The sequence below is a fragment of the Bipolaris maydis genome (genome assembly GCF_028858645.1).
Source record: "Bipolaris maydis strain C4 unplaced genomic scaffold PSV08scaffold_17, whole genome shotgun sequence".
NCBI lineage: Eukaryota > Fungi > Ascomycota > Dothideomycetes > Pleosporales > Pleosporaceae > Bipolaris > Bipolaris maydis.
Genome location: NW_027093873.1, coordinates 184,792 through 209,601, shown reverse-complemented (window position 1 = coordinate 209,601; position 24,810 = coordinate 184,792). Strand labels below are relative to the sequence as shown.

The window sequence follows — 24,810 nt, the reverse complement described above, 5'->3', positions numbered from 1 at the left end:
CGCCTCGTCCTCTTTGCTAAGAAAAAAATTATCCTCCTCTTGACTGGCTTTTATTTTCCCGTCCTCTTAATACCCTACCCGGCTCACTCCCCACAACACACTCCTCTTGTCTCCATTGCTTCCCCCTCTTCTTCGAGGTCCGGGAACAGCTCATCACTCACAGCCGGCACAACCTGATATATTCACACAACGCTTGGGCCGCGTTTTGTTTGGGACTCCGCTGACACAGCAACCTCGACATCGCATATACTTTCACCGCCTCCCGCGGATCCTCGATGACTTCAATCCTTCACTACCGAGACCCCATCGCCTACAGGAGTGATCACATGAGTACCTCCAGCTACCACTCACCTCACATGGATCAACAGAAGCGATCCCCGCCCTATGAGGGCCACTCGTCTGGCTCCGAGGCCAGGCAACTTACCCCCGGCGCGAAGAAGCGTCCATCGAGGGCTGGAACACGCAGCGTCACGACGCTCACTGCTGCTCAGCTGGAGCGGAAGAGGGCAAACGACCGAGAAGCACAACGAGCCATTCGCCAGAGAACAAAAGACCACATTGACACTCTCGAGCGCCAAGTTCGTGACCTCACAGCCCAGCTTGAGAACAACTCTTCAACCAAGATGATGGATCTTATCCGAAGAAACGAGGAGCTCGAGCAAGAAAATGGCATGCTACGCGCACGCTTGTCGCACGCAGTCTCTACTCTTGGTGTCCCAGAACAAGGTGCCGGTATGTAATGAACTTTATTTCTCCCTTTCTCTCCCTCTCCACCCCCAAGAGCACTGTCCAGTTGTTCCACCAGTGAAGTGGTCGAGCCGCTTCAGTTGCTTTTTTTGGTGTCTCGGGCCGCAGCCGTTCGAATGCAGCCACCGTCGTCCTCGCAGCATGATCACACATTTCTTTTCCCACTGTCTCGGTTCCCATGATTTGGTTGGCCCACTCCCTTTAGCGACGTACAGCATCTGTAACATTTCGCTTCCTTTTGCTGCCCAAGCGAGGCGATAACGCCAACTTCATGTCTGAAATTCAATGTGATGGCAGTGCATATTCACTAACACCAACCAGGGGCACCCTCGCCCAGCGACCGCGTTCAGATGCTCAGCCAGCCCCGGAGGATGTCAACTGGGACTGCAAGGAGCGCACATTCTGTACCAGAGATTGCGACGCCCGTCTCGCAACCAGCGCACTGGCAGCCACAGCACACATATGCTCAGCATGTCTCCTCACCACATGTCGACACGCCACCAGCCATGGGCGAAGTTCAAGCGCCTCCACACGAGGCTGTTCGCTGGAGCCCTCATCCTGGCCACCCACAGCAGCAGCAGCAGCCGCAGCCGCAGCAACCGCAGCAACACCACCAGGTTTCGATGCCAGTGCAGGATCCATCGGTTCATGCAGTCGAGCAGCCGAGCATGTCCTACCCGAGCCCATATGTCATGGAGAGCAACGCCCGGGCCATGTCGTATCCTCTTGAGAACGCCTCCATGGTCACGTCACAACCTATGCCGATGTCGGGATACGGTACGCCCACCTCACACCCTTCTCCGCATACTTCAGAGTACCAGCGACACATGAGTGTGCCGATGCATCACCAATCGGTTCAGGGCCAGGCTCCTGCTCAACACCAGCAGCATCACACTTCGGCACCTTATGGTTCATATGCTGTAGGGCCTCAGCAAGGCTACCCCCCACAGGTCAGCCATGGCGGCGAAATGCCCATGATGCATGCGCAACATGGCCAATCTCAGATGATGAATGAGCAAGGCCAGCACATCATGTACCAGCCATACCAATCAAACATGAAGGTTGAGCATTGAGGGGTGACCCGGCTCGTCCAAGCATGTTCACAAATCCTTTGTGGCTGCAGACCGTTGGCCAAGATGTCGGATTCGCAATCATTCATAGAGCCTCGAATTCTAAACATCGCCTCAAACAACCGCGCCACATGAAACAACATGTTCTTCACAAACTTGACGGCAAGCTACAACCCACCATGACACGCGGCACCATGCCGCACAGCAACAATAAGCCTGTAGAGTACTTGGCTGCACCTAAAAACGGAAGCGCAAAAGGGCGTCCCAAAGCAGTAGCGTTGGCCGACTCCTCGATCTTGTGCCTAACGGCAGAGCGCGATCTTGCGGGAATTGCTAGGGACGACCATGCCACGATCCTGCGGCCTTTGCGCTAGGTCAAGGCAACCTATAGGTTCACGGCATCATTGCGCACCGTGCAGCTATCCCCAAGCCTGAACTCGGACAATTTCGCATCCGTGTTGGAGTCCCCCCACGATCGCATAAAACACAATGAAACAGAGACACGGCAAGACCCACATTTGGACAATTGGATCAAATCCGCTTTCAACTACCCACCCGCGCCACCAATGAAACTACGATGGCACATTATCAACGGCGTGTACAGCTAGCGAACGACCCTGGAGAGGCTAGTGTCGACCAGACGGTGAAGAGGTGGATCTGCTGATGGCGTGGAAGCTTCTCAGAAGACGGGAAATGAGCAGTGGAACATTCCGCGAGTCCTCCATTGGGGTCGCGGGATGTGAGAGCGTCGGGGTCGTCTTTTTTTTTCGTCTGGCCTCTCGCTTCAGCTTCTCCGAACGTCTGATTGGGACCGATCCTGGCAATGCAATTCTCCCGAGCTTTCCCGACTTCCGATGACCGCAGCCGTCTGCAGCCCGTGTGATGCGCGTTTGCGCGAGACGAAGACAAGATGACAGCAGGGTTGCCCCACATACGCTACAAAGATTGCTAGAGTTTCCCTGGATGGGCAGATGAGTCGCAGCGCTGAAACGTCGAATGCCAAATACAACTACACTTGAGCCGACTAAGGAGCAACAGCCCACGGATCCTCGGCTACGACGCGCAACATCACCATGTCGTGCGCTCTGCCATTGCCATGTCTCCGGCACTACTGACCGGCAGCTGCCCGCCCATGGGTCTCCCAAAAGCGCCGTAGGACCGAGGCCAGCAGAAATTTTGGTGGCTTGACACCCAGCCTGCACTGCTGCCAAGCACAGGGTGTGGAGTCCATGCGTGGCTTCCCGCGGATCCGAACACATGGGCTCGGGCACGCTTCCATCCAATCGCCACCATGGGCGCCCAAGTGGGTCGTGCTCTCCATGTTCATGTCTGCACTGGGAAGCGTTCCCGACCTGTACCTTGCAAAGTGGATATCGGCTCACCGCATCACTGCATCTCGCTACGCATCATCGTTGCTGGCGTGCAGTGGTGTGCTGGTGTGTCACACCGCATAAACAGCGAGGGTAGTTGACAGCCGTTGCAGAGAAGCCGTTGCCGCAGAGTTTCATGATCAATTTTTGCATTGCCTCTAATAACTACGATGACGGCTTGTCTGCCGATACCGCGCAAATCCGTCTCAGTTCCTCTGGATACCACCGCTCTCCCACATCAGGGTGGCTCTTGATCCGGTTCATAAGCGTTGCTTCCCCTAGATGACCCCACCGGCCCTTGACAAAGGTAAATTCAACATCATCTCTTCGCTGCTTTCTCGCCTCGTCTCTCAGCTTGAGAACCTCTTCGGGGACGTCCATGGCTTCGAACTGTGCGTCGTAGCTTACGCCTTGGAAGAAGGGCACCGAGTACCGCGCCCCCTCTCCCTTGCGAGGACTGAGAACGCGATGAGTGGTTGAGGCGCAGACACCGTCGGTCAAGGCCTCCATGCCCTGCCCTATTGCCACAACCAGGGTGCCGGGTATGGGTGGGCAATCTATCCATTCGCCTTTTGCGTTTTGCGTCTGCAGACCTAGCTGGTTGGATGCTTGCAACAAGTAGCTGGTCAGCATGCTGTCTTTGTGGGGTCCCACACCTTGGCGTTTAATCTCCCACTTCTTGCGATCCATCTTGCTGGCTCCTTGCGGCAAGTCTGGTACATCAACCTCGGGATACTTTACTATTTTGAGCTTATGCTGCTGGTCGCGATCAAAAAACTTGTCAAACGCCGTAGCTGGAAGATCGATTGCTTCAGCGATAAGTGAAGTGAATAACGTCGAGATGTGGGACATGCGTTGGATGTACTCTTCATACACGGGCCGAAAGTTTGGAAGATACTGTGGCGATGGCCATTGGTTTGGTGCGAGAAGGTTATGGTAAATTGGCGCCTCTGGTCCCGGAACGGGATGCGGTGTTGAGAGGTCGAGTTGCTCTCTATGATCTGGATTGAAAGCCGTCGTCTCATTGTCGAGCTACAAAGGATAAGCATTTGTCAACATGCGGTTTTTTTTTATTTTACGAGTCGAGGAAACAACTTCAACATGAAAAACAACAAGTACACAGAGGAAAAAAAAGAGGCGTGTTTGGAACGAAAGAGAAGGCGTAAAAAGGAGGTGGAGCGTAATGGCAGCTGGATGAGTTGGGACTTGTCGATATGACGATTGCGAGTACACATTTGTTTGTCGTCGTGTCTTTCGAAACGGATATACCCAGATGGTTAATTGTTTTCCTTTTTTGTTCCTTGTTATTTTGCTCGGTGGATAGTACTTGTGGCATTTTGGAAGGTAATCTGCTGTTTTTCCTTTTCTTTTTCCCTCACGCATCACGGGTTCAACGGCCGGCTGTTTTTTTCTTTTTCGCTTTTTTTTCTGTACCATAATCACACATCCTCTTCTTTGCTTATTACCTGCTCCCGCAACCGAACCTATGGGCCATGCATAGCGTGTAGCATATATAGAGCTTGAGTAAAGCTCCAATAGACCACAAACATCTTTGCGGAACCTTTGTGTGCAAAACTTCCCCTTTGGAAATCGTGATTGTACTATCGTAACTTACTTACCCAATCTCCAACATCAAACCAAAGCAAACAAAAAAGCAAGCAAAGCAGAAGAGAAGAAGAAAAAAAGGTAGATAACAATAGTACGAAAAAAAAACTTACCCTCGACCACCCCAAAAAACTCTTCTCATTCTTCATCTCAATCTTCTCCTTCTCTTGCACCGGCAAGTTCTCGAAGAAACCCCGACACTCGCCAATCACACGCTGCACCAGCGCCTCCGGCAAGCCCGTCTCGCTCAAGTACAAGAACCCCACGTGCAGCAGCGCTGACCGCAAGTCCACCAGGAACTGGGGTTTGGTGTCTGGCGAGAGGGCGGCGCTGAGGGGCAAGATGGGGATTTGGGAGAAGGATTGGGGGGATTGGGAGCGTCGTGTGGGGGAAGAGGACGAGGACATGGTTGTTGGATGGTATGGGGTAAAAGTTGGAGGTAAGGTAAGGTAAGGTGTGCGATTTATGCGGAGAGAATGGTCGGTGGTGGCTGGTTATTTTGTCGTTTTGTACGCTGAGACTCTTTTTTTTTCTTCTCTTCTTCTACTTGCTTTCTTGTGGGTGGTCACACCACTTGTGCTGGGTTGGGGCTGAACTGGCAAGCACGTCGCTGTGTCAAGGTGTTGCGTGCTGCGGGGTAAATTCGGAGAGAGAGAGGGCGGTTCCGGTGAGGCTCAACCGCACTGTTGCCTTTGGTTTGACGGGGCAGGTTTGCAGCGTCGCTGAGTGCTCTTGTTCGCTTTTATGGGTATTTTTACTTTTTCTTTCTTTTTTCCTTGTGAATGCTCTTTTGGGGTTGACTGTGTTAGATTTGATAACGTGCTTTCCATGCGAGTGCCAGTCCTAGAGCTGTGAGTTTCAAGCTGCCAACGACGATGAGGCCTAGGGCGGCTTCGAGGACCATGGTTGGATGTTGGTCTTGAGAGCTTTTAGGTTTGGGAAAAGAAAGCACGTTGCTGATATAGAGAGTATACAATTCTGTAGTTTGAGAGGAGTATTACATGCAAAGAAGCTTCTTTATCCGTCCAGCTCTACCCCGAAAGAAGCTTCGGGATTTATATCGCCATGTGTACAATCTTTCCGTCCTCAAGTCCAACTACACCGCACTATTGATGCAGTACTCCCGTTGTTTGTGTCGTGCGACCTCATCAGAAGCTGACGGCGTGCCGTCGCCACCATTGTTGGACAATCGAGAGCGTGGAGTGAGGCGACCGCGAGATCCACTTGTCTCCAATCTACCGCACTCGCTTGCGTTTGCTCCAGTCTGGAGTAACTCTCCTCCCAACGAAATTCCATCTTCGCAACTACCGTTGGTCGCCTTACAATCTCGCCTACTCTCTTGATCCCTACAGGCGACATCATCGGGCACGCGTCATGAGGTGCGGGGTCATCGCGTGCCATACCTGTTGGGCTTCCACAGACTGCGTGGCTTGCATGATGCGATGAAACCGCGTGGAAGATGCCAGCTGGACGCCGGAAGGAACAGCTCGAGACCACCAGAGGCTGCGTAATCTCAAGTACGATACGTCCGTATCACACATACGGGTTTACATGATGAACCCGTACTTGGGTCGGAATGAGGCTGTTGTGCAGGTGTAGCGATTGGCCGGAGGCTTCGAAAAGCGTCACGTGGCGATGCGCAGTATCGTGCACCATCCAGGAACTTAATTCAAGCCAGGACCTCTCCAAATAAGCACATGCGATAAGACGTTAATTTCATCTCATGCATATGCAAGATGAGGCGCACTTTAAGACCCCTAAAATCGTCTCCAAACCTAAAACTGGACTGGGCACGTTGACTGTCTCCAAGGCCCTCTTTCACATGATGCCGCAGCTGGAGGCCCTGCAGCTAAGATTTCGGCACCTTATCCCACGACAACAAGGGCATGCTTCACCGACACCGAAATGTCTCCACTTATTCTCCCTTAGCCCCGACCAGCGACCCACAGCGATAGTGACCCGTGCAAGTTAACAAGTTGCCCTCTGTGGCATTTCGCGACAAGCGCTAGAGAAACACTTGTTTAAGAAAAGACGACCCTTTCAATATTAACAAAGTAACGCCGAAAGAACAAATCAATATATTTACTAAGCCCCTAGACCCATCCACCCTCCGCCCCCTACCTTCCACTCCAAGACGGTACCCACACCTCGCAATAGTACCCACATACTTCCTAAAAGGTTGACGTGCATACATTGATGTTACAATCTTGCCATCGGGAAACTTTACCTGCAAACGGGCAAAGCCTAAGACACGCTCCTTTCCATGTACGTACAGCCAATACGAAGTACGCCCAACGGGAAAAAGCAAGCAGATAGCCGACTGCGCCACACAACATCATTATACTCGGAGCCTACGACAGCAAGTGCAAGAAGAGTTTAAAAAACAAAAACAGACAACAAAACTTACGCGATCCCGGAACTTTGCAATGGCCCCCCACCACCCACTCAACCCCTTGACCCTGCCAGCGTTACAGTCAATGCATGGATAAGGGTTACGTGATGTGTCAAAAGGATAACTCTTTCTGCCTATGTGGCTCAGGGAGGGCGGGAGAGAGAGTGCGCAAGCGCACGCCCGTCGCAGATCGTTGCAGGCGGAAAAGAACCACTATGCAAAGCCGCTACCCATGCAAGATCACCTGCGCGCGCAAAGGCAAAAAAAGGTAGGCACCGTCACGAAGTATTAGTCTTCGTCCGCAAGGTGTCAGTCCCCTTGCTAGACCACACAGCACGCCCACTACCTCAAACAGGTTGCTGCGATGTCGGGGCTCCCGACTGCCGCGCGCAAGGGTACTTGTTCGACCTAAATCAATCAATCAGACAAGACGGCGCCCTTCCTCTCTCAGAGATAAACATGGGTATATGGGGAAGTGATGGGGGGAACTGGGGTATGCGTGTGTGTGTGCCTCCTTACCACAGTAACGTGCTTACTGTACTTACACACCCTCGCACCAACCAACTTTACAGTCAAAATTGGCAAAAGGCTAGGGTACCCGTGCGTGGGTCGCGTAAGGAACAGGAGAGAACACGAGACATGGGGGAGGATTGATCGGATAGTAGAAGATAATGATAAGGAGCAGGTTAACAACCGTCTAATTTGCCTATACGAAAATCTTCTCTCCTCCACACATACTTTTCCCTACACTTGCTCACTCACCTACCCATTTCCCATTCCCAGCTGTTGCAAAGAAAAAAAAAGAAAAGGTTTCCGTCGTTTTGTTCCCCACTTTTATCTCAGAGGAAAAGAGAGAGAGAAATAGGGTAGTTTCCGCATGGACCCGGACGCCCCCCAAGGGTGGTTATGGGGCCCGCTTTTTTTTCTTTTTTTGCGTCGTCGTCCGTCTTTGCTCGTCGTCGACGACATAAGTATGTAGTAAACCACGAAAGCTGACCGTAGTCAGCTAGCTAGCTAGCTAGTAAGCAAAATTCTTGACATTTTTTCAATTTGGACGGTAAGTGGATCCCCCGCTGGGAGGGAGAAAAAAAGAGACCGGTGATGGTCAGAGCAAACCAGGCAAAACAAGAGAGAGAGACAGAAAGAGGGAAAGGGTGAATGTGGGTGCGTGTGTGACCCCACTCCCCTCCCCACTTTGCCCTTCTCTCGTTCAGTCTTTTTTCTTCGTCGGAAGACGCCAGACATGCTTGTCTTGGAAACGTTATAATACGTAGGGCATGGTTATGGGGCGCGCGAGTGGGCGTGTGGGCATACTTATTGATAAGTGCCGCGTCGGGTATGACCCTCGAGACGGCAAGAGGCGCCGGTTCGGGCCTGCTTCAAGCCCTTGTTCTTCCCCCATCGCTTGCGGGGGCGGAAGATGCGGATGGACGGGGGGTTGCTTGGTTGCTGGTCGCGGGTTACAAGCATACGCTGTACGGTACTTTTTTTGTTAGCTATATGAAACCGTTTTATTAAAAACGGTTTTGTCAAATATCCGTGTCCGCTGTTCGAGGTGTTGGGGTGGTCCCCGTCGGGGTAGTAAGACGTGGTAATAGCTTGTTCTTTTGAGCGACCCTCTTTTTTTGTAACTCTACTGTTAAAGCGTGATGGGGGTAGGTATAAGCATAAGTGCTATAATGGGGCTCTTGACCGTTGGAATAGGTGGTACAGACAGGCATCAACCCTGGCCCCCTTGATCGTCGCCTTTCTCTCTGTACTGCATGTGTATGGACAGTCTCCACTACTACGGGCCTTTTTCTGCTGCCGGCCGTTACTCGTGCTGTGTTTCGAGTTTGTTATAAGTGCGCCATTAGTAGAGGGTAATGGTTACGATGTTATTTTGATGACATACCGCTTCATGACAGGTCGAGTAGATGTGGTTGATTTGTCGTATGCAGGAGCCCTTGTAGATATTTCGGCTGCTATCAGCCATGTCATGTGTTCTTGATACAGTGTTTGAGTTATATCTCTCGCCTCAGCCCTGGGGCAGGTGATGAAAGCGATCTCAAGTGCATTTACATACTGAGTAATTCCTCCGAAAATCGAGGCCTAAGGGTAGTATACCTGGCGTTTGACTTGGGCTTGAAAGAATACTACAGTGGCAGGGAATCGTTGGTGTACGTAGTCATCTACGCAACTACCAAGACACAGGGTAGCAGCATCACATATCACATGACCAAAACGCTCATTCCCCCACATAGGCAAATCACAAAAAATACACACAGGAACAAGTCTTTCACTTTTGTTTCAACAGAGAACTTGACTCATATTGAATTTTCAATAGCTCGTCCTGAAGCAGAGAAACCCCCAGAGACAAAGACCAGCAAAACCTCTAATGCTCTCCCCTAACAAGGACCAACCACACCACGGTAAACTATGCGAATCCCCAAACTAACCCCCCCTCCCCAAAGGTGAATCCCAAGTCCAACCTGTCAAAAAAATCCGTTTAGATGTTGCAGCTTCCATCATCTCTGCAGGCACCCCCCTCAGCACAGCAATCACACGCCTCAAGATCGCCGCCGGTACCGCACCCAAACGTGCAGATAGTACAAGCAGCAGACTGGCCTCGCTTCTCCATGGCGGCAATCTCAGCAGTGAGCTCAAAGGCGCGCTTCGAGTGGCTGAAGCCTACGGTGCGGGCTTCGATGGGGGCACGCGTGGCGAGGGTTGCTGCCGAGGTGGAGATGGCGAAGAGGGTCGCGGCGAGGATGGTGGTGACTGTGTGATGTTAGATTGGGGGGGATCAAGGGGGGAGGGAGGAGGGCGTACACTGCATGGTGATGATAGTGAAAAGTTGGTTGTTGATTGTTGTAGGTAAAAAAAAGCTTTGTTCTTGCTGCTGAGTCGGTACTGAAGAGTTTTTGAAAACTGTATTGATGGTTGTAGTTGAAGGTGCTGTAGTGTGATATTTCTCAATCCACCAGCCATCTTACTTCCTTTCTATACTTCCCCCAAATTGCACTGAGCAGACTAGCTCGCAGTGGTTGCATTGATGCTATACTCTTGTGCTTTGAGAGCACAGAGGCTGCTGTTACCTAGCGGTTTGACTGGCACGGCGAGTATGTCTCTGTAGTGCCAGCGCGCGGTTGCGCAAAAGGCAGAAGTGCTGTCACGAGTATGACTTGCCATGAGTACTACTGTCTTGGCGCGATGCCTTATCTTGCTGGCTTAGTCAATGCGTGCTAAGCACCTGTTCGACATCCAAGTGCGCTGAGCATGTCATTAACGCTATTTGTCACATGTGGTAGAACAAAAGGGGTGGTTCAAACGTCAAATAGAGCAAATTGGCAGTGTATTTGCAAAAGCCTGTCTTGTATCAAATGCATTCATGCACTAAAGTATTCCTAGTATAATTGCCACTTTTAGTGCAGGCACTACAATGGTTCTGCACGGTTTTTTATCGACCCAAAATAGAGCTCGTTGTTTCAAATACTCATACATGTTCCAGCAGATGTCACATGTGGCAGTGTTTATATGCACAACACCAGAATCGGGTGCGGATAGATTTTGGCGCGGGCTGTCATCCTCGTAAGTTCGCTGTTTCGACCAGGATGACGTGATACAATCCAACGTGGTTCACGTCAAGGAGACATGTGTCATCACTTATTATAGCACGATCAATAACCTCTGCTGCGATCAGGTGGACATTTGCGAACGGATGTTGCTGTCCTGTCTGACAAGTCACTTCGAACAGGAGGTGTGCAAAAGTTTGAGCCTAAGATTTGTGCATAACAATACTGTATCGTCGACTAACGAGCGACACGTGCCCTCCTCACCACGGTTTACACTTAGCATTAATCGACTGCAAATAATGCATGTATTCTCTATTGAGATCATTAGGAGCAACGCTCGCTCCACATACAAGAGAAATAAATAAGGAATCTTTCTCATTTCTAATCGCCTTCCTGTCAGCAGCCTCGCTTGCAGACAGGCCACTACAACCCCCCTCTCCATCCTGTACATTTCTTCAGCATCCATGTACGCCCCACAAAGAAGTTCGCAAAGTTGTTGATTCACATTTGTGTGGCGGTTGAACGGCATGCGACCGTTTTTCCAAAAACTCGAAGTCAAAACTTGATATCTCCAATACAAAGGTGGGAGTCCACATCGAGGCAGCAGTTGACATGCATAGGCAAATACATGGGCGACCGTTGGTTTGACAGTCATGCATGATACTGACATAAAAGTTATCACTTCCCCTAAAACCATGTAATTGCTATGATAACACCTAAGCATATTAAAAAGCCAACTTCAACGTATAATCGTATCAATCGAATGCCACCCTACATATCATGCTGATAACCTGTATCGTAATCTCATTTCTCGTGAAACCTGTGTACATAGACCGGCTATTGGGTATCTACCTCTTCTCATTCGGGTAATATGCTGGCTGTCCCTCAAGCGACTCGCCAACACCAGTACGGTAACTTGGTGGTGGTCCACCAAAGGAAACTTGCCCACCAGGTGTGGGGGTAGAAGACTGGTTGGGAGGGGCGACTGTGTTGGTGGTCGCGTACTGATACTGCGATTTCATGTCGTTGTCTATCACACCTCCATCACCACCTCCTACCATGACGGTTTGCTCATTGCCTTTCTTGTCCTTGACCTTGCCGACGACCATACCCTTGGCAACAGACTTGATGATGGCCTTTCTGCTGACGCCAGTTACGTCGATATATACGAGACCAACGTTCTTGACACCGCCGGCAAGGTTGCTGGTAATTTGTCCCGCCTCTGCGCCATACTTGTGTCCTACAGCAGCACTGGCAGCAGCACCACCGCTAGTGAGGATCTGCCTACCGGAATGCGAGATACCATCGGCAACAGTCGAAAATGCGATCAAGCTCTTGTTCAGTAGACCGGGCTTGTAGTTTGCATTTGGTGTGCCGTCAGGGTTAACGCTCTTAGCGTACGTCTTCTTATGTCCCGCCATACCTGCTGCTGCGTTTTGGGCATACTTTGTGATTTGACCGACAGTTTTGGCCGAATAACCAGCAACACCAGTGGTGAAGGTGTTGATCTTGCGGGCGCGCTCGTGGGTAGCGGGCTTGAAGACCATGGGCTTCTCGTTTGGCTTAGTTTTGTTTATAAAGTTCTCTGCACCAGACACCATGAGGTTGCTAAGGTAGCTGGAGCCTGTAACGACAAGTCGCGACGCTGCGGCGGCATTTTGTACCAGGCCAGAGTCCTTGTATGCGGGATGGCGGGCCATGTCAAGGTAATCTTCGTCGAGGGGCTTGATGTCAATACGCTTACCATCTGGCGATACCACAATCTCGACGGGATCTTTATCTGTGTTAGTATGAGTGAGGAACGCGCCGCAAACAACTCTGAGCGACTTACTCTTGGACCCTTGCTTGATTGCTGGATCAGCATGGACTTGAGCACCCTCGGCCAGCTCGCCTACAATGCTGCCGTTTTCCTCGTCTACCAAGACAACCTCACCCTGGCCAACAGAGCTTGCGTAGCCCTCGCCAGGCCTGTAGTTTTGAGGGTTGTATGCCTTGACATCACCCTTGCCCTTCTCGTGTGATGGCGCTTGCGCACGCTCGAGGAAGGCTGTGCACTGCGCCAAGATAGTCTCGAACGTGTCAATATCTTCTTGCGTGACGGAATTGGAGCCCTTGCCAATCGGCGGGAACTCAATGCGCGTGAAGGCGTGGCTGTCTGGACCCAGATCCCATCGCGGTATAAGGTAGCTTCGCGGTGGCTGGTGGTAAATCTGCGTCGTCGCAGGGAGGGGGAGGTCGAGCTCGGGAGGGAGGTTGAGATGTAGGTAAAAGTCTTCTTCGGCCGCTTCGTTCTGACCGCGCGCGCTGCTATCTGCAAAGGGCGAGTTTGTGGGCACCATCAATAGTGACAGTGTCTGTGGCCCAGAGGGAGTCAGGGGACTCTCCTCACCCTGCTGGATGTGGTAGGCCTTGATGCCTCCAATCGTGTAGAGCAATCGAGGATCGCCATGGCCGCTCATGCTTGCGAAAGGAGTACTCTTGTGAGGATTCGGTGTGGGATGGTGTTGGGGGAGCGAAGGATATGGAGAAGCTGCAGGGCGGCTATTTCTAAGGGATCAGGTAAGAAAGAGGGGATATCGTCTATTTTAGGGCACGAGGACAGAATGACGGCCTTTTTATGGATTGCAAGCGGCAGGGAGTCGAGTGCCCAGCTTGCCGCAACTGGTGTTGCGGCGCCTCCTGGGCGGTTACGTCAAGAGGGTGGCGGCATAAAGGCCCAGAGCATCAGCGAATCACGCACCCTGTGGCTGAGTCGCTGCGCCACTCTGTACTCTGCCCTCACCCGCGGCCACTCCGCATTCTTTGTAAGTAGTATGTGAATGCCAATATACCGACGCCTGTCTAGCCGTCTCCTTTAGAATTTTCCCAACGAGTTCGCCCCTTGGCATGCAACAGTGCAATCCGATTGTCACTGGAGTATCTGTTAGCTGACGTCTTTGGACGCGTCACACCCAGTCTCTACCTTCCAACACTTTGTGGCGCAGCAAGTCATCGCCGCCCAAGTCCACGTCTAGCTTATCCAGCATCGTGCACATCATTCGTGCACATCTCCCGTACAAGTGTCATTAACACGCGCGACTTCTTTTGATTCGTTATTTTGCTGGCATTTGGCCGACTCGATGTCCCTGCAACCGTCTTTTCAAGTTTCGAGTTCACAACCTTATCTACCTACACGTTTATGCTTAGCATCCCTACCTCAAGCATCGATCAAGGAAAGATCTAGTAGTATGGGTCAAGGCAGAGACTCGTCACGTGTAGGGACTGCCAAGCGTGGGTTTGAAAAGTGTTCGCTACAATGCGGCGCCCATGACTGCGCCGAATACAATACATGATAAGAGTTCGCTACCAAATAGGTGGGAGCACACTACTACCCCTCTCTTCCTACACAAAACCATAAACATCCTGCCACGCACCCTCAGCTTCACCCTCAACGACAGTATGCATCGACAGCGTCGTCAGATAGCGTGTGACTCCCGCCCGCACACCGATACCCACTGGCCTGCTTGATCCACACGAAGCCAGCTGGACACGGTCCCAACATGCGCAACTTGCTCTGTCTCTCCTTCTCCTTCTGTCGCTTCCTCTCAATAGCCGCCAATTCTTCATCGCGACGTCTTCTCTCCAGCTCAGCTGCGATGCGCGCTTGTTCCCTTGCACGTCGCTCCTTTTCATCAGCAGCAGCTTTTTCCGCACGAATAAACTCCCTGATCTGTTCCTCCTCTTTACGTTTCTGCTCTTGCAGACGACGAAATTCCTCTTCCCTCGCAACCATGGAGCGCTTATCGCGCTCAAGTTGTTCCCAGTCTTCGTCAGACACTCCTGGATCGCGCCTGGCCTTGAAAATGGAGTAGAGATCATCTTCGGGTTCAGTGGCTGACTTAGGTTTCTTCTCCGGTGATTTCGGTGCATCCTTTTGTGGTTCAGGTCCCTTCCCGGCAGATGGCGGCGCCGGGGGAGGCGCAGATTTAGAGTCTGTACCAACGTTTGGATCTGATGGACCTGGTGGACTGGCATCATGCGATTGTGGTTGGTACGTTGGTCGCGAATTCGGTTGTTTAGCAAAACGACTGGTGCCTGCGGCAGCATTGCGTTTAGAACGCTCAGCGAGCATTGCTTCCATTTCATCGACGACAATGTTTTCAGTCAAGACGAGACTGGTAATGGGAGGAACAGCTGTCGAAATCAGTCGCTGGAACATGCTCTTAGCAAGAGATTTCACATCGCGAGCGTTGCCCCACGATTCCAGGACCGACAATTTCCTGAAGAGCTCTAGCAAACGATTTCTCAACTTCTCCGAAGGGGGATCGATAACAGAGATGTCGAGCGGCGCTTTCTTTTTCTTCTGGAAGTCGCCGAGTACCTTGTTCAGTAGCTCAAAGCAAGTAGATGGCTCTAGATGCTTGAACAAAACAGTTTCAGAGAAACGGCTGGTAAGGCCAGGATTCATACTCATCAGCCGGTCGATATCCTTGTCGTAGCCAGCCAAAATCACAACAAGTTTCCGCGCGAACCTTTCTTTGGTCAAACAGTCGACCAACTCGTCCATCGCTTCGGTTGCAAACTGGCCTTCAGCAAGTCGATAAGCCTCGTCGACGAAAAGGATTTTACCCATGGCTTTTTCCATAAGCTTTTGCACCTTTGGTCCTGTGTGGCCAATGTATTGCCCAATCAGATCAGTTGCAGAGCATTCCTCCACCTTGGCCTGACTGAGGAAGCCCATGTCGTAGAATATTTTTCCCATTTTTGCTGCTGTAGTCGTCTTACCAGTACCAGGCGGGCCTTTGAAAAGGAAGTTGAAGGGTAGCTGTTCGCGGGGATCCATTCCGAGAGCTTTCATGTTGGCGGCAGTAGTTTGATAACCGTCAAATTGTTTGATGAGCTCCTCACATCCCACAACGTCTTGGAAGAGTGCCTGTAGGTTAGTTGCGGCCCGTTCGCCCCGGTCAAAGTCAGGATCAAAATCGATAGCTTCAAACTTCCCGAATTGCTTCACCTTGCCCGCAGAGACATGCTTCTGGTGTAATGCCTTGGCGCGGTCCAGAATGATATCAACTTCTCCCGCATTTCCGAAGTTCGGACGATTACGCGCACGTTCTAAAACCTCCATAGCAACCTGAAAGATCATGTGTGAGTATATCGCAATTCTGTAGGTGTTGGTTCTTACCTTCTTGGCTTGATCTGTCGCATCGAACCCAATGTCCTTGAGCTTGAGATCAAAGATACGGCGTATGTCCGTTGCATTGAAGTCTTCAAAGACGAAGGCAGACTCAAGCGGAAAGCGTCTTGCGAGCCCGGGGTTGACATCTCGGAACATATCCTCCATCTGATCCTTATATCCCAGTAAAAGTACACAGCGATTTTCGCCTGCGGTACTCTGGACTTCTGCGACAATCGTATCAATGACTGCGATTTTGAAGATATCTGGCTTTCCACCACCGGCAAGCATGTAGGCTTCGTCGATGATCAGTACCTTGCCAACAGTCGAAGCTAGAATAGCTTTTGTATTGGCTTCTGATCCGCCTATTACGTTGCCAACGAAATCTGCTGGGTTTTTGACCACGACTTCGCCACTGGACAAAAGCCCGATATCAGCTAGAATTTTACCGAAGAGTTTGGCTACGCTGGTTTTCCCTGTATTTCGCAAAGTCAGTACTCATTCCATACCATCCGTGCATTGGGAAACTTTTACCTGTGCCTGGTGAGCCAATGAAGCAACGATTCAAAGAATACTGGATGATTGGCTTCTCCTGCAACTCGAGGTAATAATTGGTCTGAATTCCGTCGAGTAGAGTGCGCACTGATTCTTTGACAGAACCCAAGCCGATGAGTGTTTGGAGTTTCTCCCATGCGGCGTTGTTCTTGAGCACTGAGGAAGGCTCTGGACCGATCAAATCTTCTTTAGTCAGCAGATTATCATCCGGCATCTTACCAGCTCTTCGCTGCTTGTGGAGACGCTTTGCCTGGCGTTCTGTGATTTGTGAAATCTTGTTCTGCACCTCGCGCGCATTGCCAAAGCCATCGCGACCGCGACCACGACCAATCCGTCGGGCCACAATACGAACATAGAGACCATCCATGCCATCCTCTATCTTCATGCTTCCACTATACTTCTTCTGGATGTACTGGCAGAAGATCTGCTGCAACTCCCGATCCTCGTAATCCTGGAACTCCATCCGGATTGGTATGCGGCTTGGGATACCAGGGTTATGGGAGAAGAATGCTTCCATCTGCTTGTGATAACCTGCCAGCACGAAAACGACTTTGCCGGTAAGGTTTTCGATTTCTGCAAGCAGATAATCCAATACTGCTTTCCCCCCAGAACTGTTTCCAGAAACCAGCTGGTATGCTTCATCGATAAAGAAAACACCTCCGTTGTTCTTGAGTATTGTCTCTATGTGGGTTTTACAGGCCGAGACGCCATCGTTTGCGAGAGCTGATCCAGAACTCTCAATAAAGTGATCTCCGGGAAGGGCACCAACTTCAACCAGGAACTGGGCATAGTAACGGGCTACTGTTGTTTTACCTTCGATGAGTTAGCAATCAGTCTTGTATACGCACGTCGGCCATACCAGTTCCAGGGTTACCAAGCAAAGCTGCACCAAATCTTTCTCCATTCAGTGATACATTTTGGCGTACTACTGTGTCGACCTTTGCTTTGATTGCGAGGAATTGCTGTTTGACAGATTCAAGCCCTAATGGAGGTTAGCGCATGTGCATTGTAAAAATAGAGAATCGCACCTATCATAGGTATTAGGGAGTCCAGTGCCTTATTCTCGGCACCTTGAAATTTCTTTTGCCATTCCCAATCGTCTCTTGCTTCACTCTTGTTCCAATCGGACTGGCTTCTGTTCTGGTCCGAAGCAGGGGAATTGTTGCTGGCTGTAGCACTATCTGCTCGGGTCTTTGTCGCCTTCGGAGTTGCGGGGTCACAGTCTGGTGTTTTCGTTTTGCTCGATGAACTTGCTGAGGAGCTGGGCGGTGAATTTGACGGAGCCGCTTGTTGTCTAGGACGTTTAATCTTCTCTTGCAGGTTGCGAAGATCTTGCTCCTTTTGTCTCAATGCCTGCTGGCGATCCTGCTCATCGGCTTGCTCTCTCAAAGTACGCTTTTTATGCTCGATCTCTTCTTCGATTTCGGCCAAACGTGCAGCATATGCCTGCTGTCTGGCCTGACGTTCCCTGTCCAACTCGTGATTTCGTTGGCGTCTCCTTTCCTGCGCTCGCACCTCCGCCTCGCATTTTCGACAATGCTCCGGGACCTTTTCATGGCATTTTCTTGTGGATTTGTGATTGTTGGAACATGTTGATGAGATGATAGCCTTGCAATCTATCTTCGAATGGTCCTGCAACTGGTGACATTTGCTTGGGCAGGTATGAACACCGCATATGAGAAGTTTGCCGCTGGTCTTATTAGTTTTGGTCAATATATCTGGAAACTTTACATACCATGGCTCTGAACAGCCTCCGTCTGGGCAAAACAAATCAAAATGCTCTTTCTTGGTTAAGAGCTCGGTTTTATCCGGGTGTTGTCCGCATTTGACAGGAAAGCCGTCATAGACATGACCATCTCGCTTCAGCTGATTCATGAGTGGAACCCATACCTCCTTGCCTTTGCGACTGTTCATGAAAGTTTCTGGGTTTCCAATAACTATGAGGGCATTGCGTGCTCGTGATAACAACACATTCACACGCTGAGGGGACGACATGAAGCCGATATCTCCAATCTTGTTGCTCCTTGTGAGACAGGCAATAACTATATCACTCTCCTCACCTTGGTAGTTGTCTGAAGTGATGTTAGGGCGTGCTGAGAGCGGAATATGGTTACTCACCAATTGTCGATATGCGAAGCTTGCGTTTGGTGATGTTTGCACTAGCCGCTGTCATCAGACCTGCTTTTATCAACTCGTACGAGTCAAGATCATTCAATATAGGATCGTTGTCTGCGGAGAGTGTATTCAAAAGCAAATACAGCTGGCCGAGATAGGGAGTGAGTACTACGATCTCCCCTGCGCCATAGCCTTGCTGTCCGAGGTACCGCACGCACTTGAGAACCATTTCAGCCTCGTATTTGTTTTCCTTGCTAGATTTGGCCCCACCATCACGCCGGTCAGCTATCTTTTCTGCGTTCAGTTCCGGGTGCGAGTGAGATATAAACATCACGTTATCCTGAAAACCGCGCAGTGCTGGCCGACCTTTAGTTTTCTCGGCATCTTCCAGTTCTGGATAGGTGAGTGACCTGACGAGCGATGATATTTCGGGGCGCATGCGATGCTGCTTGGTGAGCGTAGTATGTGGAACGCCACTAAGTACCAATCGTTCAAACAAAGACACGTTCAGATCGAAGCCTTCACCCTTCTCTACAGTCAGTTCGTAATTGTTTACCTTGGGTCGAAGTTGTTTGTGATCGCCTATCAAGATCAGTTGTTTTGTAGACGGTGACAGTGCTGTCAGTACATGGCTCTCGAGTATTTCTCCAGCTTCTTCTACCAAGATGATACCAGGTGCTGCTTTTCGGATCTCGTCGGTGTACATAGCAGCGGCTGTGGTAGTGCACCCGATAACTCGTTTGTTATTGAGCACATGGAAGTCTTTCTGGCGATATAGAATGTCGATCTCAGCGCGACACGTGTTGTATTTGTCAACCAGATTTGAGATTTCGGCAAGCTGCTCTTCCAGTATTGCTTTGCGCCACTTCATCTGACGGTTCATCCGTGATTGTAACGAAGTTTGCCAGATGTGAGGATATTGTTGCGCTGCGTCGCGAGCAAATACGCCGGCATCTTCGCCTCCAAGCCATCTTTGCACCAAATAGTATTTGTCAACCTGCTTGTTGTTCCTGGCCACAATTTTCATGCCGTCGTCGCTGTCCGGGACGATGAATACATCAAAATACTCTGAATCCTCTGAAAACTCCAAGTACTCGAGTATGGCTTTGTGATCAAGTTGCACCGAAGCAAACGTTGCTACTTTTTGGTGAAGAGAAACGTAATACGAATCTTCCTTGGCTCTCTGTTCTTGGATGCTATGCCATGTTTGACTGGTCATTTTGTAATTGTTTGGCTGTTCCCTGATGTTCAATGCTCGAGTGGCAGCAGTAAACTTGGAGCCAAGTCGTACAATTGACTGAGGCGGTACGCCGGCTTCCTGTATGTCCTCAAGGAACTGATCAAGGGCATGGTTGGTGTAAGTAAGAACGAGTATATTCTCTCTGGTATGGTCGTGCAGGATTTTGGCGATGAGCGCACCAATGAAGCTTTTACCAGTACCAGGAGGACCTTGTATAAGACTTACTCTTTTCATAAGACCAGCCAACAACGATTCTGCTTGAGCTCGATCCAAATTGATAGCATGTGTACTGTCGACAATGTCCTGTAGATCTTGGTTCCAGTTCCTTCGAATCCTGTCGATGATATAGGTTGGTTGTATACCTGAGACTGCCTCCGCAGAATCTGGCGTGAGATTGAGCAGCTGATCGTCCAGCGGTAGTTCTTTAAGAGATTGAAGGCATTTGAGGATTGGCTCATACGAAAACACAGCGGTGTCAACCTGTACAAAGGAAAGATCTTGGGCGATCTTGCACGCCATCAAAACCTTGCCAAAGGAGCTAGCGTCGATGATCCGGAGTACAACTACAGCAGGGTCCTGAGCAAGAAGGTTCTCATCACGGTCCACATATGCAAAAGTGATAAGCTGTTCGTTGCTGACAAGACATCCAAGAGATAGGTGCTTCAAGATATTTTTGTTATTGGCGAGCTCCCTCCTACGATCGGTTACGGTTCTGAGATTGCGTAGTTGAGGGATACCCTTGGGACAACGAAGCCTCAACGAGCAGGGCTTGTGTTTCCTATCCAGACCACAGTCAATACCAGCGTATTGCAGATTTTCGAGTACCAATTTGCGCCGCCCCTTCTTTTTGCCAACGGCAATCTGAAAGTCGCTGCGCAATTCACCCAAAAGATCCTCGCGAAGCAGGCGAAATTGATTGTCAAGATGTATCAGGCTGCGGCCTTCTGGAGCAGCCGAAGCGACAACATCTGCGCGCCTGTAAAATGGCTGCGCGTCTGACACAAATTCATCTGGTGTTGGCAATAGCTTGATCTTGCGATAGTCCGCTTTGTCGTTGTCGTGCCGGCCACCGGGGCCATCGACAGAATCATCGGATGTGCTTTCTAAAACGTGCTTGATTTTCTGACCCAAATTGCGGACGTCTAGAGACTGCGCATCGATGAGCGACTTTTCGCTGGTAACTTGTTCAGCAATGGGTCGCACATCTGGCATGTCATTGGAGCGACTGCACAATAGCTCAAGCAACAGCCACGCAAACGCGCGCGTGCCATCTACCGAGAGAAGCCCGGTAGCATGCGCCTGCACAAGTGTATTCCAGAACGTCGGGGGTTGCACAATAGCCTCCAGAACGCGCTCAAGGAATTGACCGCCGTAAAGTTGTTTGACGGATGGTTGGGAGAGATGTAGAAGGACGGAAGAGGCCAAGCCGTTCAGGAAAGCGCCATCGCCTGCGAAACGGAACGCCTTCGCAACCGCGCCCAAGCCGCCAGGAGCTGCAACCAAACACTCCACGCACTTGGACGCATCCCCCTGGGCACACAGCGCTTCCAGGAATCGGCCGCCATCAGCTGCCGTCTTGAGTTCACGACGGCCATGGATGACGGCATTGAAGAGCTTCGTCAGCCCCGCAGCTCGCTTTGCCGCAGCCGGTTGGTCCTCCATGTGTGTGAGAGGCTGATATCTTGCTGATGGATGGTTTTGTTTCAAAGAGGTTAAGAGTTGCGTATTTTCTGCATGTGTTCCCTGAAGAGTTTTGGTTCTTTTAAACTACTCAAGGCATAATGGGTGGCTTGGTAGCACAGGGCCCAGCGCATACAAGACGCTTCTCTGATAGCAGGCTGTGCAAACGATTGGAAGACAAACCCTGCCCTCTACAATGCGGCAAAGCAATTCGATACGTCTGCCTGCATTGCATGGTGGAAACTGGGCGGATCGACGCCTATCAGCTGTGCGCTGTGCCATCCCTTTGTGTATGTTGAGCAAACCACGCCACAAATGCCTCAGCCTTGTCCAGGCAGCATGAACTGATTAAGAGCAGCTTGCCGCCATCTTTCTGGGAAAAATCCTTGAATTCAGGACCCAATTCCTGGCCAGCATAACAACCCAGCATTTATTTCATCCTTTCTTTGATCCTATTTCAAACACTGCCACGATGAATCCATTCACAGGCACCAGCAGTAGAGGCGGCTTTGCTCCACGTAGAGGGCAAGGCCGAGGCAATAGATATCCAAATTTCAACAAGCCCAGGGAACAGCCGAAACCTGATCTTAAGAAACACCCTCTTGGAGATCTCATCGGGACGATCAGCGCGTCAGACCTAAAAGTGGGAACGAGCACTACCTCACATTCTATCGAGATATCTGGCTGCGAGTACGTTTCATCCTACAACTGGACAGACGACAAAAACCCTACTATTGTCGTACCAGGCAGGTCTAACTTCATGTGATCATCTTCAGTGTCCATCTTTGTCTAACTTTAAACTTACCCCAGGAAAACCCCCACAATGGACGCCTCTCGCAGAAGCACAACGCCTCAAAGAGGACAACGGCCAATACTTCCGCGATCTGAACGCCGCAAAAGATCCTTCCTACCCCATGGCACCCGCCGTCCACGCCGTGCTCGAACAAGACAATTACTACTGCACTGATGACATCGACATCTTTGCCTGCGGCAGCACACTAGGAAACCTCCTCCGCTTCGCCCGCGGTATCGACAAACCCTTCCGTTTCAACCTGCAAGTAATCAACCGCACCGTCTTCCTCATCCGCAAAGAAAACGACCCCAAGCAACTCATCGAAGGCGTGCGAGGCTACGGCCATACCTTCCCTGAAGCCTACACCACCTGGAGCGACCCCAAGAACTCCATCTCCCACCAACGCATCATCCGCTACAAATTCGGCGGCCTAACCCATCTCCTCCGCTTCGAAAGCGACGGCTACATCCCCGATCCCTCCTTCGAAGACACCACTCCACTTCCTCGTTCCGACTCCGACTCCGACAACAACGACTCGGAGAAAGACCTCATCCTCGCCTTCCAAGACCTCAGCATCCCCTCCCGCCCCGCCACCCCCAAACTCACCATCAAAACCTCCTCCTCCTCCACCACCACCCCTACCATCATCCCTCAAACCGCCCTCTTCGACCTCAAAACCCGCTCCGGCAAACACGGCAAGAAAATAGACATGACAGACATCTACCCGCAACTCTGGCTCAAACGCATCCCAAACTTCATTACCGCATACCACGACGGCGCCGGCCTCTTCACCGACATCTCCGTCCAGAACATCGAACCAGAGGTCCGCGACTGGGCCACTGAAAACAAGCTTGGCATCAAGAAATTCGCGGGCTTGTTGGGGAAGTTGGTCGCGATTGCGCGCGAGAAGAGTCCCGTTGGTGCGAAGGAGACGTTGTTAGAGGTTTATTGTCCAGGCAAGGAGAGGTTGGAGGTCAGGATGCAGTTTGGGGAGGCGAAGGGGGCGTTGCCGTCGTGGTTGAGAGAGAGGTGGGAGGATAATGGGAAGCATGAGGGTGGGAGGCGTGCGGATTCTCCGGTTGATAATGGATTTGGTGATGATGATGAGGATGGGGGTTTTAGGTTGAGCAGGCAGTATGATTCGTACTATGGCAGCGAGTATGATTCGGGGTCCGAGCCGGATTATACTGCATGCTCGGCTGATGACTGTGGGTATTGTGGCAAGTGTTCTTATTGAGATTGGCCGTGTGTGTGTGCTACTATCCCTCACTCTCTAGATTTGACGAGAACAAAATCACGTGCACTACATACGTGGTTGGTAATTTGCGGTATCTGTAGAAGCCGTCACACTGCTGTAATTAGTTTTGAACACCAAGTACCCAGTGAATCTGCACGATGCATGTCATAGATGCTAATCAGGTTCTGGGACTCATACAGCCTCATTTCATGTCGATAATTATCATTCATTCATCCGTAAATTATTTGCTGTGTAAATAATTGGGTGTAGTCGTCTGGCTTTTCAGCACAGATCTTGCAAACTATGTACCCTTTCCAGCCAGCCGACCAATCTTTCAGGCCAGGAGCAAGCTGCCCTTGCAAAATCGTGATATCATATCGAAGTGGAAAGAAGTCGAGTCATCGTCACTGCTTCTCAAAGAAGCCAGATGGAACACGCCTAGTGGGCGACACGTGGGCCCTGAGTCTCGTTGGTGATGCCGATGCGTTCCGAGTTCTGCGTACCATTCATGTTAGCGATCAGAAATTATGAAGAAAGAGAGAAAGGAGCCACTCACCTCGGAAGATTGAACACTGCCATTGGTGAGGATCTTCTTCATGACCTCATCCTCGTTGCTGGTGCCAAACTCGTTCTCAAGCTGGCCCTTGCTAGCAGTGTTGAGGATGCCTTGCTTGCCATGTCTATGTGTGAACTGTTAGCTGATTCGTTCATGATACATTTTATTTCTATATGTAAGCGCTCGATGAAGCTCTCCATGCAGTAGGTGGCCCTGTTCGGCGCTGAACAAACAACTCTCGAGCTTCACTTTGAGCCGAGTCCAAGAACACAGAGAAGAACCTACTCAGGAACCATAATCTTCCATCCAGCCACAACCTCGGTCATGGGAATACTGCTGTCGGCCTTCCACTTCTTAAGCTGCTCCTCGCTCTCGACGAAGACGGTGAACAGATCGCCGTTGCTACCCTTGTAGAAGACTTGAGTCTGAGGTGAGTTTCCGCGAGCCATTGTTGCTGATGTGTCGAGTTTGATCGGTTTAGAAGAGTTGTTGAATGGAGTATGAGAGATAACTTGAATGCGAGAGTTGAGAATGTGTGTTATGTGAGAGTGTGGTGGTGGATGGAGGGGAAGCTTTGGAGGGGCTATTTAGCAAGCTCGTGAGCTATGACCGGAGACACTACGTCATTGCCAAGCTTGGGCCTGTGTTCTCGAAGCATGGCATGCTAAAGTCAAAATATGGGGATACGCAAGCCCTCACACCGTGATTAGCCTTGCGGCTCATGCCGGAACTTGAGGCTGA

General features: G+C 50.8%; 8 protein-coding genes across 8 annotated transcripts; 2 read left to right on the top strand and 6 right to left on the bottom strand.

The window, feature by feature from the left end:
- Window positions 1–275: 275 nt before the first annotated feature.
- Window positions 276–1,929, top strand: PSV08DRAFT_366330 (uncharacterized protein; the record flags this gene model as incomplete). The annotated part of the gene is made up of 2 exons (XM_014222343.2): window positions 276–732; window positions 1,069–1,929. 2 exons carry the CDS (start codon window positions 276–278, stop codon window positions 1,818–1,820), a joined length of 1,209 nt encoding a protein of 402 aa, XP_014077818.2. The 3' UTR covers window positions 1,821–1,929.
- A 202-nt stretch (window positions 1,930–2,131) lies between these two features.
- On the bottom strand, window positions 2,132–3,223 carry PSV08DRAFT_19517 (uncharacterized protein). Its single transcript, XM_066091999.1, has one exon. The coding sequence runs from the start codon at window positions 3,074–3,076 to the stop codon at window positions 2,444–2,446; it is 633 nt and encodes a 210-aa protein (XP_065947999.1). The 5' UTR covers window positions 3,077–3,223; the 3' UTR covers window positions 2,132–2,443.
- Window positions 3,224–3,225: 2 nt separating this feature from the next.
- On the bottom strand, window positions 3,226–5,333 carry PSV08DRAFT_19515 (uncharacterized protein). Its single transcript, XM_014222342.2, has 2 exons — window positions 4,906–5,333; window positions 3,226–4,219 (listed from the first exon to the last, which is right to left on the bottom strand). The coding sequence occupies exons 1-2, from the start codon at window positions 5,197–5,199 to the stop codon at window positions 3,353–3,355; spliced, it is 1,161 nt and encodes a 386-aa protein (XP_014077817.1). The 5' UTR covers window positions 5,200–5,333; the 3' UTR covers window positions 3,226–3,352.
- A 4,339-nt stretch (window positions 5,334–9,672) lies between these two features.
- On the bottom strand, window positions 9,673–10,030 carry PSV08DRAFT_382295 (uncharacterized protein; the record flags this gene model as incomplete). Its single annotated transcript, XM_014222341.2, has 2 exons — window positions 9,996–10,030; window positions 9,673–9,944 (listed from the first exon to the last, which is right to left on the bottom strand). Exons 1-2 carry the CDS (start codon window positions 10,000–10,002, stop codon window positions 9,673–9,675), a joined length of 279 nt encoding a protein of 92 aa, XP_014077816.1. The 5' UTR covers window positions 10,003–10,030.
- Window positions 10,031–11,404: 1,374 nt separating this feature from the next.
- Window positions 11,405–13,315, bottom strand: PSV08DRAFT_211233 (senescence-associated protein-domain-containing protein). Its single transcript, XM_014222340.2, has 2 exons — window positions 12,570–13,315; window positions 11,405–12,518 (listed from the first exon to the last, which is right to left on the bottom strand). The coding sequence occupies exons 1-2, from the start codon at window positions 13,195–13,197 to the stop codon at window positions 11,587–11,589; spliced, it is 1,560 nt and encodes a 519-aa protein (XP_014077815.1). The 5' UTR covers window positions 13,198–13,315; the 3' UTR covers window positions 11,405–11,586.
- A 615-nt stretch (window positions 13,316–13,930) lies between these two features.
- Window positions 13,931–21,641, bottom strand: PSV08DRAFT_211228 (P-loop containing nucleoside triphosphate hydrolase protein). Its single transcript, XM_014222339.2, has 7 exons — window positions 18,567–21,641; window positions 18,184–18,541; window positions 17,477–18,138; window positions 17,308–17,430; window positions 16,428–17,261; window positions 15,903–16,369; window positions 13,931–15,851 (listed from the first exon to the last, which is right to left on the bottom strand). The coding sequence occupies exons 1-7, from the start codon at window positions 21,463–21,465 to the stop codon at window positions 14,166–14,168; spliced, it is 7,029 nt and encodes a 2,342-aa protein (XP_014077814.1). The 5' UTR covers window positions 21,466–21,641; the 3' UTR covers window positions 13,931–14,165.
- A 267-nt stretch (window positions 21,642–21,908) lies between these two features.
- Window positions 21,909–23,728, top strand: PSV08DRAFT_366325 (uncharacterized protein). Its single transcript, XM_014222338.2, has 2 exons — window positions 21,909–22,229; window positions 22,294–23,728. Exons 1-2 carry the CDS (start codon window positions 21,956–21,958, stop codon window positions 23,511–23,513), a joined length of 1,494 nt encoding a protein of 497 aa, XP_014077813.1. The 5' UTR covers window positions 21,909–21,955; the 3' UTR covers window positions 23,514–23,728.
- PSV08DRAFT_405650 (ribosome maturation protein) lies at window positions 23,718–24,621 on the bottom strand. The gene is made up of 3 exons (XM_014222337.2): window positions 24,355–24,621; window positions 24,070–24,193; window positions 23,718–24,008 (listed from the first exon to the last, which is right to left on the bottom strand). Exons 1-3 carry the CDS (start codon window positions 24,516–24,518, stop codon window positions 23,952–23,954), a joined length of 345 nt encoding a protein of 114 aa, XP_014077812.1. The 5' UTR covers window positions 24,519–24,621; the 3' UTR covers window positions 23,718–23,951.
- Between the last annotated feature and the right edge of the window lie 189 nt (window positions 24,622–24,810).

Coding starts and splice junctions, on each gene's coding strand:
- PSV08DRAFT_19517 (XM_066091999.1), bottom strand. CDS start 3,076: ATGTGTTCGGATCCGCGGGAAGCCACGCATGGACTCCACACCCTGTGC.
- PSV08DRAFT_19515 (XM_014222342.2), bottom strand. CDS start 5,199: ATGTCCTCGTCCTCTTCCCCCACACGACGCTCCCAATCCCCCCAATCC. Junction 4,220..4,905: donor GTTTTTTGGGGTGGTCGAGG/GTAAGTTTTTTT, acceptor TATCCTTTGTAG/CTCGACAATGAGACGACGGC.
- PSV08DRAFT_211233 (XM_014222340.2), bottom strand. CDS start 13,197: ATGAGCGGCCATGGCGATCCTCGATTGCTCTACACGATTGGAGGCATC. Junction 12,519..12,569: donor AATCAAGCAAGGGTCCAAGA/GTAAGTCGCTCA, acceptor ATACTAACACAG/ATAAAGATCCCGTCGAGATT.
- PSV08DRAFT_211228 (XM_014222339.2), bottom strand. CDS start 21,465: ATGGAGGACCAACCGGCTGCGGCAAAGCGAGCTGCGGGGCTGACGAAG. Junction 17,262..17,307: donor GCTTGGTAACCCTGGAACTG/GTATGGCCGACG, acceptor AACTCATCGAAG/GTAAAACAACAGTAGCCCGT. Junction 16,370..16,427: donor CATTGGCTCACCAGGCACAG/GTAAAAGTTTCC, acceptor TGCGAAATACAG/GGAAAACCAGCGTAGCCAAA.
- PSV08DRAFT_366325 (XM_014222338.2), top strand. CDS start 21,956: ATGAATCCATTCACAGGCACCAGCAGTAGAGGCGGCTTTGCTCCACGT. Junction 22,230..22,293: donor CCCTACTATTGTCGTACCAG/GCAGGTCTAACT, acceptor AACTTACCCCAG/GAAAACCCCCACAATGGACG.
- PSV08DRAFT_405650 (XM_014222337.2), bottom strand. CDS start 24,518: ATGGCTCGCGGAAACTCACCTCAGACTCAAGTCTTCTACAAGGGTAGC. Junction 24,194..24,354: donor TGGAAGATTATGGTTCCTGA/GTAGGTTCTTCT, acceptor GTTCACACATAG/ACATGGCAAGCAAGGCATCC. Junction 24,009..24,069: donor GCAGTGTTCAATCTTCCGAG/GTGAGTGGCTCC, acceptor AATGGTACGCAG/AACTCGGAACGCATCGGCAT.